Raw genomic sequence first — 14,312 nt, 5'->3', positions numbered from 1 at the left:
GTTATAGTTATAGAATATAGTTGAAGCTACGGACTCTGGACCTTCTTTGTGGTATGTACTTATCTCGTTAAGATGAACAAAAAAAGGTCAATACGAGCATATGGCCACGCCCAACAGGAAATGAGATATTGGACTGTTTTCCATTTTGCATACATTGGAATTTGAAGCACCCACCACAAACCATACAACAGTTTTGTCTTGATTAATGTTTGGGGTATCTCATTTTAATAGAATAGAATCTTTTTATTTGTCAATGTGAATGAAATAAAAAAAAGAAAAATATGTATACAACTGAAGAGTTCAGATGCAAAACCCCCTAACTCCATTTCTGAAGACCTGCACTTTTATATTTTTAGAGAACCCCATTGTTGGTTTGGTTTACATTCATGTACTTGATAATACATATGAATAGTTATATTACATAAATAAAATTTTAAAAATGTGGAATTTTGATAGCTTTGTATTAAATAAAAATGAAACAAGATTATGTTCTGAAATGGCACTTATGGGGTTTTGCATCTAAACTCTTCAACTATATACAAAGGTTATGGATTGTGCATTTGTGAGAAGCAGGACCCCCTTCCTACTGGAGTATGTTGTTAAATTGTTAACCAGTTTTAATTAAACATTTTGATTGCATCTCTTGCATTTGCAGCATTTCTTTACCTTGTAGCTTTTAAAAACTTTTTAATGTGTTTTTGATCTGACTGGTAACTAGAATATCTGAATTATAGGAGAATGTGATGCCTTTGTAGAGCTCCCTGACATTCTCTTGCGGAATGTTGTAAATTAAAATACAACAAAAATACTGTAAACAAACTACAGTAGTTGAAAAAGTTACTGGCAGCTGGATGCCATTAAAGTACTGTACTCCTTACAATAATTTGGATCAGTACTGTAAATCGATATACAGTAATTGGAATTGGTACTGTAAACTGATATACAGTAATTTGAATGTTACTGGCAGCTGGATGCCAGTAAAGTACTGTACTCCTTACAGTAGTTTGGATTGGTACTGTAAACTGACATACAGTACTTTAGATTGGTACTGTAACTGGATTAACAGTAGTGCTGATTGGTACTGTAAACCAATATACAGTAAGGGTACTGTAAATTATATTACAGTAATTTATTGGCATCCAGCTGCCAGTAAGTTACTGTAAAAACTACAATAATGTTTTTACAGTGTATAATCAACAAAGCCTGACTGCCCACAACACCTGGATCAGAGAGCCAGTCCAATGAAAACAGCAGATAAACAAGGCCTGTATCATCATTGTAGTCTAGTACTACACTTTTATTATACACGAAGACAGAACACGTCATGCTTGTATCATTGCAAAAAAACCTAACTATACAATCAGTCATGCACTCTCAGACACACTCACTTACTATACAACTCACCACACACATGCTTTCCATTACAATGTGTTCATTCAGCTCTAACATACCCACATTTTTAATTTGTAGAGTGAGTGCACTCATTCTCAAACTGGGCGCAATGTGGACAGTGTTCCAAGTGCGCCTTTAAATAATATTGGTTTGTGGGTTTTGTGATGTTTATTGGGTCAGAGGTGGGCCCCAAGGTTCAGTTACACCATTACGTGTAAGTGATCACCATTCTTAGTTACACCATGATTTTCCTAAATGTATGTATATTCCAGTTCAGTCTTGTTTATATAATTCTGCACAACTTGGTTTATCTTTCTTCCCATGTTTAACTGCAGTCAACCTGCCATCCAGGCCGATGCCAAACACATCATAGCACTGAGGTGGTCAACCAAGGTTGCAGATAGGGATGAGTTCCACGACGTGTCCACAAAAACCAGAGGAGGCTGCTGCGGACAGCTCCCCTGCGAGAAACCTTGCTACGCCCAGTATAGGCACACAACTCTAATTTCACTGCATGTTTTAGTATTTCTATGCATGCAACCTATAAATCCTTAAAATCCTTTAAATCTTGCAATTGATGTAGACTTGTAAGCCATCTTTATGCAACTACTGTAATACGTTATTCTAACCTCTTCACATTGATACACATTTTGTGCACTTCAGATCAATTTCCTGTATTTTGTTCTTTCACTTTCCCTGCAGAAACACGATTGAACAGATTTAATAAATGTTCCTCTTTGTAAAGAATTGTATCTTCTTTTCAGCATGAACTGAGCCAAGTTAACGTTCTAGTCAAAGTATCTATTGGAGGCATAAATAACAAGAGGAAAACTAGCCATCAATAATTATTAATGATATTTACAAGCAGTGAAAGAGGCATGGACTATCCAAATATCAGTCCCTCCAGGATTTTGCACTGGGATTTTGTGATTTTTGCGGTCAAAATGTCTGATTTTGTGGCGGCATTTTCTCATTTTTTGCAAAGATTTTGCGCCCCTTTCTGGGATTTACAGAATTAAAATTGGCCAAAACAATATCAAAATACATATACTTTACACCCCCACCAATGACATGTCATAATACCATAACCAAAAATACAAAGAAAGAACTAAATGGCAAAAATAACAAACAATATCGATCGCAAACTGCACGAGGGTTTGATTGACAGTTGAATATGACAGAAAAGATGCGCTCTCCCAGCGGAAGAGCTTTCGCTGTGGATGGAGGCGGAGCTGGTGTGTGCAGTGGACTGATGCTGAAAGTTTGTGCCGAGTGAATGAGTGGACTGGCGGGGAAACTGTGGTGCGTTGGGTAGTAGAACATGCTAGCAGGCGCCTCGCTAGATGCTGTGGATGTTATGGAGGGACTGTTTTAACGGCAAAGTGTGTGGAACATGAAATGCGCTAGCCTATATGAAATAACCTCGTGGTTAATGGCGTCGCCCGCGACGACCAAAACCGTCCAAACTTTCCCCCCTTAAGTTCCAAACCTTCCCCCCAACAAAACCCGACACAACAAAGTTAATTTTAGCCATGCTCAAGTCCAGAATCAGTATTGTATGCGTGTGCGTCTATGTGTGTGTGTCAACGAATGCGAGTGCTCCGTTTGCGCACCCCAAAGAGAGAGAGAGAGAGAGAGAGAGAGTCACTTTATGCGCTTGCTGTTGCCAATGCTGTCCGTGCGCATTCACAAACGGAGCGGTGAAGAGGGGAAGAGAATTCACATCCTCACAGGGACAAAGGGGAAAATTTGCGGGGAAAATGCGGCTTTACAGGAATTACGTGGCATCGTGAAATTATGCGGAATATCATTGAATTTGCATGAATCCACGCGATCGCTGAATCGCGAAAAACTGGAGGGACTGAAATATGCCACATATTTGTTACAGTGAAGAAGTTGTGATGCTGTACATGTTTACTCCATCTACAGGCTGCTATAGACTGTTAGTTTTCCACAAAGAAGCCTAGAGACTAGAGACCTTTGTTCAATCTTCTGACATGCTCTTACTCTTGATATATGGGTACTATATCAGCTTTATTACTTTATTGAATCCTAAAATTGTCCAGCACGTATGAATTGGACGTCGTATCTTGGATTAAATAAGATACTATCCTGAGTTAAAGATCAATGTGAGCTGAAAGATTTTTTTCACGTCCCTGCGCAAGAGGCCGAGAAGGTTTGTCAAAGGTAAATCTCTTTTTTTTCCACGACTAATCGTAAGTAGATCTATCGATTAGTTCAGTGTTTCTCAACAGGGGTGCCGGGGCACCCTGGGGTGCCGCGGGCCCCCCTCAGGGGTGCCACAGAAAAGTGGCTGATAAATAAATTATGTAATATAATACATATTTGTCTAAATTGATAAGTTAATGCTAGTCAGTGGAATCTTTCATCTGCCATTTACGCACAATAAAGTAAATTTAGGTCACCCCAGTAAGCTGCAACTTCGAACGTAGGTCGTGTGACCAAATGTGTTACTTTTCTAAGCTTGTGTGGTATCGGATGCGATGCCATGTTACTGCTTGTTGGTTTGGGGTGCCTTGACATTTTTCATGAATTGAAAGGGTGCCTCGCCTAAAAAAAGGTTGAGAAACACTGGATTAGTCGACTATTAAAATTATCGTTAGCTGCAGCCCTAGTAGGTTCTATGAATATCATCAATACAATATAGCTGGTATGCTACAGCTGCTGATAATAATTTGCCCCCTATAGGGCCTAGGGCCTACAGTATTTTCACTTCGATAAACCCTTAACTGTCATAGTAAGGGTTTGATAATCATTATTGGTCAACTGTTAAACAATTGAGACATTTATTGTTATATTATGTGTAACAATTTTGAGCAGAGGCGATTCTCTTAAGACTTCAAGGGAAGCTGAGAGTCCCTTGTCCTGCCGACGTGTTCATATTAAATGTTATATGTGTTCAAACGACATGAAAACGAGAGGTTCATTCATAATCAGTCGTTATCCTACTTTAGGTCTGGTCAGTGTGGGCTACCGCTTTCTGGTCAATGCATTTCCTCATAGACGCTTGAAGTCTCTGGGACTGCAAGGAGCATATTTTCCCTCGCCGCTAAACTCGACAGGCATTGGATGAAAATGCCAAAATTATGTCCCACCCAGACGCTTAGCTTCCCTTGGGGTGAATGAGCCTCGGCTGGACTGGACGCTGAGCGGCACGCAGGGTGATTGGAGAAATATGAATATGAATATGATTGACAGGAGAGTTGACGAATGCTAACCACCCACTAGCACTGTACTTCCACGAGCCATCATCATCATCATGACAAGGGCTTCAGTTGAATGAGTTTCACATCAAGTTATTGAGATGCTATTTATTTTACGTATTTATTTTATTTATTTTAAGTGTCAACACAAACATTTGGATTTAATCATAACGACAGGATCCCCACACGGACGTTTCCTTATAACTTTGCTTCAGTAAACTGGTGTAGGCTACCGTTTCAGAAAATGAATCGGTTTGATGTGGACCCATCTACTGTCAAAGACCGTAAAAAGTGCTCTGTTGTTTACCTGCAGTGCTACCACCAATCTGAACAAACTGGTAGACCAATGTATTACATTCAGAAGTTTTCAATTTGTCTGTCTGTGTAATCTGACGTAGTTTTGCTTGTGCATCTTGCTTTCGCTATAGAGCTCTGCTAGCTTCTTGTTGTTAGCGAAACTCCTGCCATGGGCAGAGTAGCTCACTAGTGACGGTGGGGACCAGCAGGATCATTTTTATGTCGAAACGAAAATAATTTCTGATGTGTTACAAACTCATGATTAAATCACTGTAGAGGTTTCATGAATTATCTTGACTTAGCACGTTGAGACGAGCTGTGCGTTCTATTTCATGATGGATGGGCGACAAAAGCATCTTCCAAGTTTGTCTGTCTGTCTGCCCTGCCCCGTTCCTTGTGCTTGAAGACGTGGTCGGAATTGCACAAACCACTCATTCATTGTTGGCGAACAAATTCACAAAGATGACTGACAAGTACTGCTTTCTTGCCAATTGTTTACATTTAGCCTACTGACAGTTTTTGGTCCGCTACTGGTAGCCTACTGGCTTTGGCTGCGGTGCCCTGCAGCTTCTATTCAGCATGTTGTGCTTGGAAATACACTGCATATCGAACTAGTGCGGATGATGTGGGAGAGTTGACGGTTCTTTGGATGAAGCGACATCTGTATGATGTGCCATAACCGAGGCGTGCATGTGTTTAGTCTACTCTAGCCTTCTCTACCGGCACACCACAAGTGGTTGGCAGCATCCTAGTTCTATCATGGGCACGTAACTTTTGTGTCTAAAATGATCATCCCAGTGGGGTATTCTGTTGTTGAGTGCATTACGGTAATTATGTGAACTGTTGCTGTAAGAGGTATCCTATTACAACGCAAACATTTGGATCTTATTTTATATTATAGATTAAATTAAGTGATGGAGTGAGTAAGGATGCAATTAACGCAGCATGGTAAAGACTGAGACCAGCAAGGAGTTTGTCTGAAGAGCTCAAAATTCACCACTTAGGGCGTTTTTGTAAAAAAAGAATCTCGTAAGCTATGACACGAGGTTCAGCGTCCCTTATTTCAAAGACCAGAAATCGCCACTGACTTTGAGTAACAGTGTCTGCCAAAGGGAGTGTGTCATTATGTTGTCTATGCTGTCTTTATCCACCATTCTATTTCCTACTATTCAGGGTTTTTTTTTTACTATTCAGCATTCTTATATTCAGCATTTTTTACTTTTCAGCATTTTCTTACCATTCTTTCAATGCCTCTATATATTAATTCTTTGTGAGTTTTACAATATGAACGTGTTTATACCTGACCCATGTGACTTCTGAAAGTTTATTTATTTGGCATCTACTACACTCAAGTATTTTGAAAATGGTGGCTTAGTTGATTTTTTCTGATTATTTTTCCATAAAATATGCTTATGATTGTGTCCTGTTTCAGAGTCATGTGACCTATGCACTAAATTTGACCTGTAGTACTTGGGCCCATTTATTTGGCATCTACTTCACTCAAGTATTTGGAAAATGGTGGCTTAGTTGATTTTTTTGTGATTATTTTTCCATAAAATATGCTTATTAAGGTCAGATTAGACTTCTGCAACTGCGCTCGTCAAAAGTAGTGTGGGAGTGGCCACAAACCAACATTGTATTCATGCATCTGCGAGTTCTGCGAGGTCCGAGGTCTCGTCGCGAGACACATTTGAAATTGTGTGATTACTTTAACTGCATTGTAAGCACTGCGGTCATTATTAAGCAATGTTGCTTTCTAGCCCGGTTAGCTAGGTATTTTCATACAAATTGCAAAGGCAATACACTGGTATCATTATTTGACATACCCAGTCTGTTTTCACGAGCAGAAAATGCAAGCATGTAAAGACAGTTGATTCTGCCGATGTGTGTTTACATTCGGTGGAGGAATCTACGGTAGTAAAACCACAGGCATTGTGCCACAAGTGTTCAACTGATGCATTGTTTGTTACTTAGCTTGTAGCTTCGTGTATTTACACACATTTACGCACAAGGCATTAATATAGTTTTTAACAGAATACAGCTCTGCTATCGCAAACTACTGGCATTGTGCTGCCACAAGAACAGAACAAGGAAGTGGCGAGACGACCAATCATAGCGCCTTTTTGTCTGCGTCCTCCGCGTCCGTCCGACGGATAGTTAGAATTTTTTCGAGGCGCTCAACGACGGGCGCAGAGCCTCTGCGAGGGGGGCGTGGACTCGCACAGACAGAAGACGGACGGACGCAGAGGCTCTGCGTCCGAAGCATAAATCTAGCTTTATTGTGTCCTGTTTCAGAGTCATGTGACCTATGCACTAATTTGTATTATGTACTGTTTCACAGTCATGTGACCTATGAGCTAATTGTGTACCTGCAGTAGCTAGGCCCATTTATTTGGCATCCACTACAACTATTTGGATAATGGTGGTTTGGATGAGTTTTTGTTTTTTTCCCCCCAAATAAATATGCTCATTGTCATGTACTGTTTCACAGTCATGTGACCTATGAGCTAAATCTGATCTCTAGTCAGGGCCATTTATTTTGCCATCTACCACACCGGTCTACGCTATTATGATTGCGCTTTGGTTGCTTTGTGGTGATAGTGCACAATTGATGTGATATTTGTTGACGGTCCCTTACATAGACCTTAGAGGAAGTGCAGCGGTCGAGTCACTTAACAGCGATTTTGAGCCAGAATTCGGCAACGGCGAAAGGTGTAAAATTGTGCATTGATACATCCGAGCAGTGAAAAGTAGGTAAGACTACATCAAGCAGTTTTGTCGTATTCGTGTGTGTAACCGAATACGGAAACATTTTTTCAGAATATCAAATCGAATATCGAACGTCCAGCTAAACAAACCGCATTTTGCTAAACAACATATCATGGGCTTTTAGTGAAAAAACCAAAAAAACAGATGAATATACTATCTGCCATAGCCCATTATATCTCAATAGTAGCACAACCACTATCTGGGAACACAGTAAGCTAGCTGGTATACAGCTGCTTGCTAAGGTTAGCCCTTCCGTTCAAATTGAACTTGCTTAACCTAGGTTAAAACATTAACCATGTGTAAATGTACACATTTTTATAAAAATGGACTTACCAGTTGAAATGTTGATCGCGGTGAATGAATGCTGGCAGGTCACCTTTTACCTCACCGATCTGGGTGATTCGCGTTACACACCCATTTCAATCTTTATGACAGAACGTCCGACAAAATCTTTCCTATGATCAGCTCTACGCTCTATCTGTTTTGACTTGATAGGCAGTGCAACCACTCAGATTTTAGGATACGCCCACAGTAGGGTGCATCAGTTGCCCCCTATGAAAAGATATTGCCTTGGCCCTATAGTAAAAATGTTCTACACCCAGTAAAAACACACTGTGTAAAATATTTTGAAATTTGGATGAAGTCTACCGGGGCCACCAGCCCCATGAAAATACAAAATAATGGTGATAGTCAGAATCTTGGAATAGAAATGGACATTTTGCTGCATAAAGCTACCCAATAAAAAACATATTGTCTCAGCTCTGTGATAAAAATGTTCTATGCACAGTAAAATCACTCTGTGTAAAATATTTTGAAATTCGGATGAAGTCTACCGGGGCCACCAGCCCCATGAAAATAGAAAATAATGGTGATAGTCAAAATCTTGGATAGAAACAGGGCTGGACTGGCCATCTGGCATGGCGGGCATTTCCCGGTGAGCCCCGCACCCTCGTGGACCCCATTTTTTTTTTGTTTACATTACTGAAAATAGGGGCCCATGAGGGTGCGGGGCCCACCGGTGAGTCAGTTCTCCGGCACTAATAATAATGAGGGGGGCCCCCTTAAATCCAAAAGTGCCCGGGCCCTATTTATCGCCCAGTCCAGCCCTGAATAGAAATTGACATTTTGCTGCATATTGTCTCAGCTGTGTGATAAAAAATGTTCTATGCACAGTAAAATCACTCTGTGGAAAATGTGTTGAAATTTAGATTAATTCTACTGGGTCCACCAGGCCCATGAAAATACAAAACAATGGTGATAGTGATGGGCAACCTGGATTCCAAAGTCCAGTGCCACATATTCCAAATATAGCCAATATAATGAACCAGCTGACCCACTGCCAGTATCAAGCAAGAGATTACGAAGTTGTATGACTTTTGTGTGCTTCACCTGTGGGCCTACAGGATTGTACAGGTAGCTGTTAATACCCGGTGGAGCATCTGTACTAAAGCTGTGAATGCTCCTTGGAATGACTTGTGTTTTTTTAAGAAATCCCTGCAGTAGTTCAATAGAGTACATACAATACAACTGTATGTGATGTTGGAAAGAGTGGCTTCCCAAAACCTGTACTTAAGTGGCTTCTAGGTATGTCATGGGTATCACCAGGTCCAGAGTCCATTGCCAAGGGCCTCTCAGGTAAGTTATGGTACTCATCTGATGGAGTAAAGTGAAATACTACCATAGGCAATGGGATAAAGAAGTAATGGCACTCTTCAATACAGTAGCACTGACTGCTTTGTAGCCTAGGCATTCCAAGGAACATTCACAGCTTTAGTACAGATGTTCCTCCATGAATTGTAGGCCCACAGGTGAAACACACAAATACAACAGTCATGCAGCTTTGCAATCTCTTGCTTGATACTAGCAGTGGTCCAAGGCAGCAGCAAGGAATTGATATTGTGTTGCAAAATAGCAAATTTGCCTAAATATAGCAGTTTGACCATCAGTCTGTCCTGAGACTGAAGTCTGTGTAAGTGGATCGACTGAATACACAACCTGCTTAGATATTCCTTCTGTTTGTGCTCCCAATACAGGTGATCTCACTAATTACCTCATCATCCTGGCTTAAGTGGTAATTAGGCTCAGCTGGTTCATTATATTGGCTGGGGCAAATGTGTCACGCGGTTTGTCCACCTCTGTTTTAAGACAATGGCAAACCTAGATTCAAAAGCTACAATCCAGTGCCACAGATTTCAAATTACCTGGTTTTACCTGTCCAATTGCCCTAACTGGAAAGGTAAAACTAGGTATGTCATTTGGAATATGTGGCACTGAACTTTTGGAATCCAGGTTGCCCATCACCATCACCATTATTTTGTATTTTCATGGGCCTGGTGGACCCAGTAGAATTCATCTAAATTTCAACATATTTTACACAGAGTGACTTTACTGTGCATAGAAAATTTTTATCACAGAGCTGAGACAATATGTTTTTTATTGGGTAGCTTTATGCAGCAAAATGTCCATTTCTATTCCAAGATTCTGACTATCACCATTATTTTGTATTTTCATGGGGCTGGTGGCCCCGGTAGACTTCATCCAAATTTCAAAATATTTTACACAGTGTGTTTCTACTGGGTGTAGAACATTTTTACTATAGGGCCAAGGCAATATCTTTTCATAGGGGGCATCTGATGCACCCTAGCCCACAGACTTTAATGGGTGAGTTTGATAGATAAAATTATTTCATGATGTGCTGAAACACACGGGTCATGAAATAATTAAATGAATATAATTCAATAATTACTTAAATGGTGAAAGGAATACTTTAATGAATTATATATTTAATGCCACTTTTAAGTATTTAATTCTACTTTAAATAAATGAATGACACATTTAATTAATTATTTGTTGGCGTATTTATTTGGCTCATTTAGCGTTCCATAGAAAAGGAGTGGTCTTCCCGCAAATCAAATCTTTAAAGGTGCACTGTGTAAGATTGTGGCCAGAGTAGGTATTGCAACTATGCTGCTCATTGAAACTGTGCTGCTGCCTATTGAATATTCACAAAGTAACAAACTAGTATGACCAAAGTACAGAAAGTTTTGCAGCTAAAAACGCCCATTTCTGAAAATTTAAAATGACGGACCATGCAAAAGATCCATCTTTTCATGTGTGAAAAGTGCAACTTTCCCACTCATAATGAGTCGTTAGAATTTGATGGTGGTGTTAAGTATTCATGAAAAAGGTAACATTAATGAATGGGCAGCATGAATTCTGGAATTAAACTGCAAAAAATATTACACAGCGCACCTTTCTAGTTCACTGCTCATATGTGAAATCCTTGTCAAACAGAATCAGGATTTAGACTCTCTCCATTCACTTCCATTCAAAATCTTGGCGAAATGTGACCCATCGTGCGGAAAGTAGCAGGCAATGGGTTTCTATGAATGTGTGGGACATTCTCACCATGTTCTAGACAGGGGCCAGGGTTTGTCAGGGCCCCTGTAGATTTCCTCCTGGCCCCTGTTGTGGCCCCTGTGCTGAACAGCCAATGACCCCGACATGATAAACATTTTTGTATATTATATATTTACAACATTAAAAAATGATTGATAAATATCAATTTATGTGCCCCTCTGAAAAAATAATGGCCCACCTCGCCCTCCCCTGTACTTTCGGTCAAGAACCGCCCCCAATTCTCACCATTTTTGCTTTCTTTTGCAAGTCCACAATTTGGGACAGCAGGTAGGTGATCTCTTCTTGCTGACGAGAGGCATCCTCAGTCTTCTTTGCAAGCTCCTCAGCTATTGTGGAGATCTGAAGGCTGGATTGCTCTGGTAATAAATACACACAAAACAAAACAAATCATTTGCTTGCTGCCAGTCAGCCAAAAGAGGTGACCGGAGTACTGAGATTCTTCAAGCCACATCCGTTCTGGCTTCTAATAGGGTTTTCACACTTGGTCCCTTTCAGCCATTTAAGCGAACTCAGACCTGTGACTCAGCATTTTCTGTGCATATGTGAACGTTCCAAATAAAAGTGTACCCAGACCACTTGGAAGTGAACCTTCATTGACGTGGTCTCAGTACGATTCGCTTATGAGTCCTGACAAGTTGCACTTGTGACTAGGTGCAATCAATTAAGGAGAGCTCTAGAGCAGAGGTTCTCAACCTTTTCCAACCTGGGGCCCACTTGAAATTTGCGTTTGGGGGCCCACAACAGGACCAATAAACAGTACAACTCAAAAAAATTCACAGGAACACACATGCAAAAATATGACTTTGATTTTTAGAAAATGATTTCAAGGCCCACTTGGAATATCTTCAGGGCCCATCAGTGGGCCCCGGCCCAGAGTTTGAGAATCACTGCTCTAGAGGACCGGGTGTGAGGACAGACACACCATAAAAGCCAGAAAGAGCAGTCAATTATTTTTGTAATACACTCACAATATGAGCAAAAAACAGAATTGAGTCCGTTCACCTTTTGGTCCACTTAAAGCGGACCAAGAGATTCACTTAAAGGGGACTAGAAGTGAAAATGCCCTTAATATATTTTTCGTGTCTGTATTCCATCATCAGAGCAGAATGTCAAACTTCATATTTTTACACTTTTAACATTTCCTGATGTTCATGGGGAAATCACAATGGAACTTAGGTGGGGCAGCCCGGGCAGCCGTGGCCTAGTGGTTAGAGAGTTGGTCTTTCAATCTAGGGGTTGCAGGTTCGAATCCCCCCTGACCTCTCCCTACATCTCCATCCATGGCTGAAGTGTCTTCACACTCTTCACACGGTATACCCATGACCTTCTCTCAAGCCATTACAACACCATCATCATCAAATATGCTGATGATACTACCATCCTGGGGCTCATCAACGAAGGGGACGAGTCAGGATACAGGTCTGTTGTGAACTACATCATTGACTATGGGGAGACAAACGACCTCATCCTCAACACAGACAAGACGAGGGAAATTATAGTGGACTTTAGAAAACATCCTCCTCCCCTACAGGCTCTGCATATTAAAGGGACAGAGGTGGTGAGCGCTAAAAGTCATAAATTCCTAGGCATGCAAGTAACATCAAACCTGAGCTGGAGTCTGAACACCACATCCATCGTGAAAAAAGCCCAGCAAAGGCTGTACTTTATTAGGATGCTTAGGAAGGCTGGTCTGAATTACTGCCCTCTTACCCAGGCCTACAGAGGACTTATAGAGAGCATCCTCACAACAGGCATCACTGTATGGTATGGCAACATCACTCAGGCTGAAAGAAAGTCTTTGCAAAGAATAATCCAGACTGCTTTATAGGCACTTATAGACTGCTTTATAGGATTATAGGCACAGCACTTCCCTCCATGGACTCCATATATGTACAGCGCAGCCATAGTAGAGCAGAGAGAATCATTAAAGACCCACTCTATCCAGCTAACTCTCTGCTCAAACACAAGAACTGCACATACAAACTGAGACACAGTAGAGCGGACAGCATTCCTACCAGAAAAGCAAGGTTTTTCAACAGTTTCTTCCCAGCAACAGTGAGGCTGATGGCAAAAAAAAGAACATTTGATCCTCATTTTTTATTATTCTTTTGATCTCTTTGATTTTTATCACTTTTTAATGTATTTTGTCTTCCTATTTTTCGATTTAATTCTATTCATTAACTCAGAGGGCCTGCACAAGAGTTCCTATGTGCTTGGACTACTAGTTTATGCACAAATGGCAAATAAAGTACTTTGAACTTTTGAACTTTGAAGAGCCCTTGAGCAAGGCACCTAACCCCACATTGCTCCAGGGACTGTAACCAATACCCTGAAAAATAATAACTGTAAGTGCAATGTATTGTAAGTATGTAATGTAATGTAATAATGTAACTTTACTCAATACCAGATTGAGTTGTACCTCCAACAAATCATATGTGTGCACGTACCAGAGGCTTGGCGGCCATACTGTATTTACAAGTACATATTGGCCCTCATTTAAGTTCAAGTTCAAGTTTAGTTAGCCATATCAACAGTATAAAAATACAGTTGTTAGGAATGTTACTTGGTGTGCTCACACAACAACACAACAAAAGACACTAAACGGGGGGGGGGGGGGGGGTATGAAACAGGGGGGTACATAAATAAATAAACAGGGAATGGCATACAGAACATTGGAGATGTAGAAAAATGCAATGGAATATTTAAAGTGCATGGTATGTACAGAACAGTAGTAGCATTGTGCACAGTAACAAAGGAGGTAGGAAGGCCAGGTAGTGGAGTAGCTGTAAAGTGCTAGTGCGTATTTAAGTGACGGATGGCTTGTGGGTAGGTACTGTCCCTAGAGCGTGTGGTGTTGCTTGGGATACTGCGGTACCTTTTCCCTGAAGGCAAGAGTGTGAATAGGTGGTGTGCTGGGTGTGTAGGGTCAGAGGTGATGTTTTTGGCTTTCCTAGCAAGTCTGGTGTTGTAGAGTGAGGCTTATCAAACTAGCGTAGAAACCATCATAGAAATGAGCGCCGAACTCGTCGTATGACAAGGCTTACGTGAGATTTACTAAGCATGCGTACCATGTCGTGCTCCACTGTGTCATGCGCACACAGCTTCTCTCCTGCGCTACCTGGGGTTGTGTGCACACCACCGTTGTGCAGTCCTCCGGCCCTTTTGCCACCTAAATGGACGACTATTAATTGTTTTACTTACAGTATGTGT

General features: G+C 40.9%; 1 protein-coding gene across 1 annotated transcript in view; it reads right to left on the bottom strand.

The window, feature by feature from the left end:
• trak1b (trafficking protein, kinesin binding 1b) overlaps positions 1–14,312 on the bottom strand; it is an 81,993-nt gene that overhangs the window by 52,969 nt on the left and 14,712 nt on the right. Inside the window, exon 7 of the mRNA XM_063185126.1 lies at positions 11,328–11,458. Coding sequence (XP_063041196.1) covers positions 11,328–11,458 — 131 coding nt within the window. The remainder of the gene's footprint in view (positions 1–11,327; positions 11,459–14,312) is intronic.

The sequence above is a fragment of the Engraulis encrasicolus genome, chromosome 20, assembly GCF_034702125.1.
Source record: "Engraulis encrasicolus isolate BLACKSEA-1 chromosome 20, IST_EnEncr_1.0, whole genome shotgun sequence".
NCBI lineage: Eukaryota > Metazoa > Chordata > Actinopteri > Clupeiformes > Engraulidae > Engraulis > Engraulis encrasicolus.
This window is presented reverse-complemented; position numbering and strand designations above follow the sequence as displayed.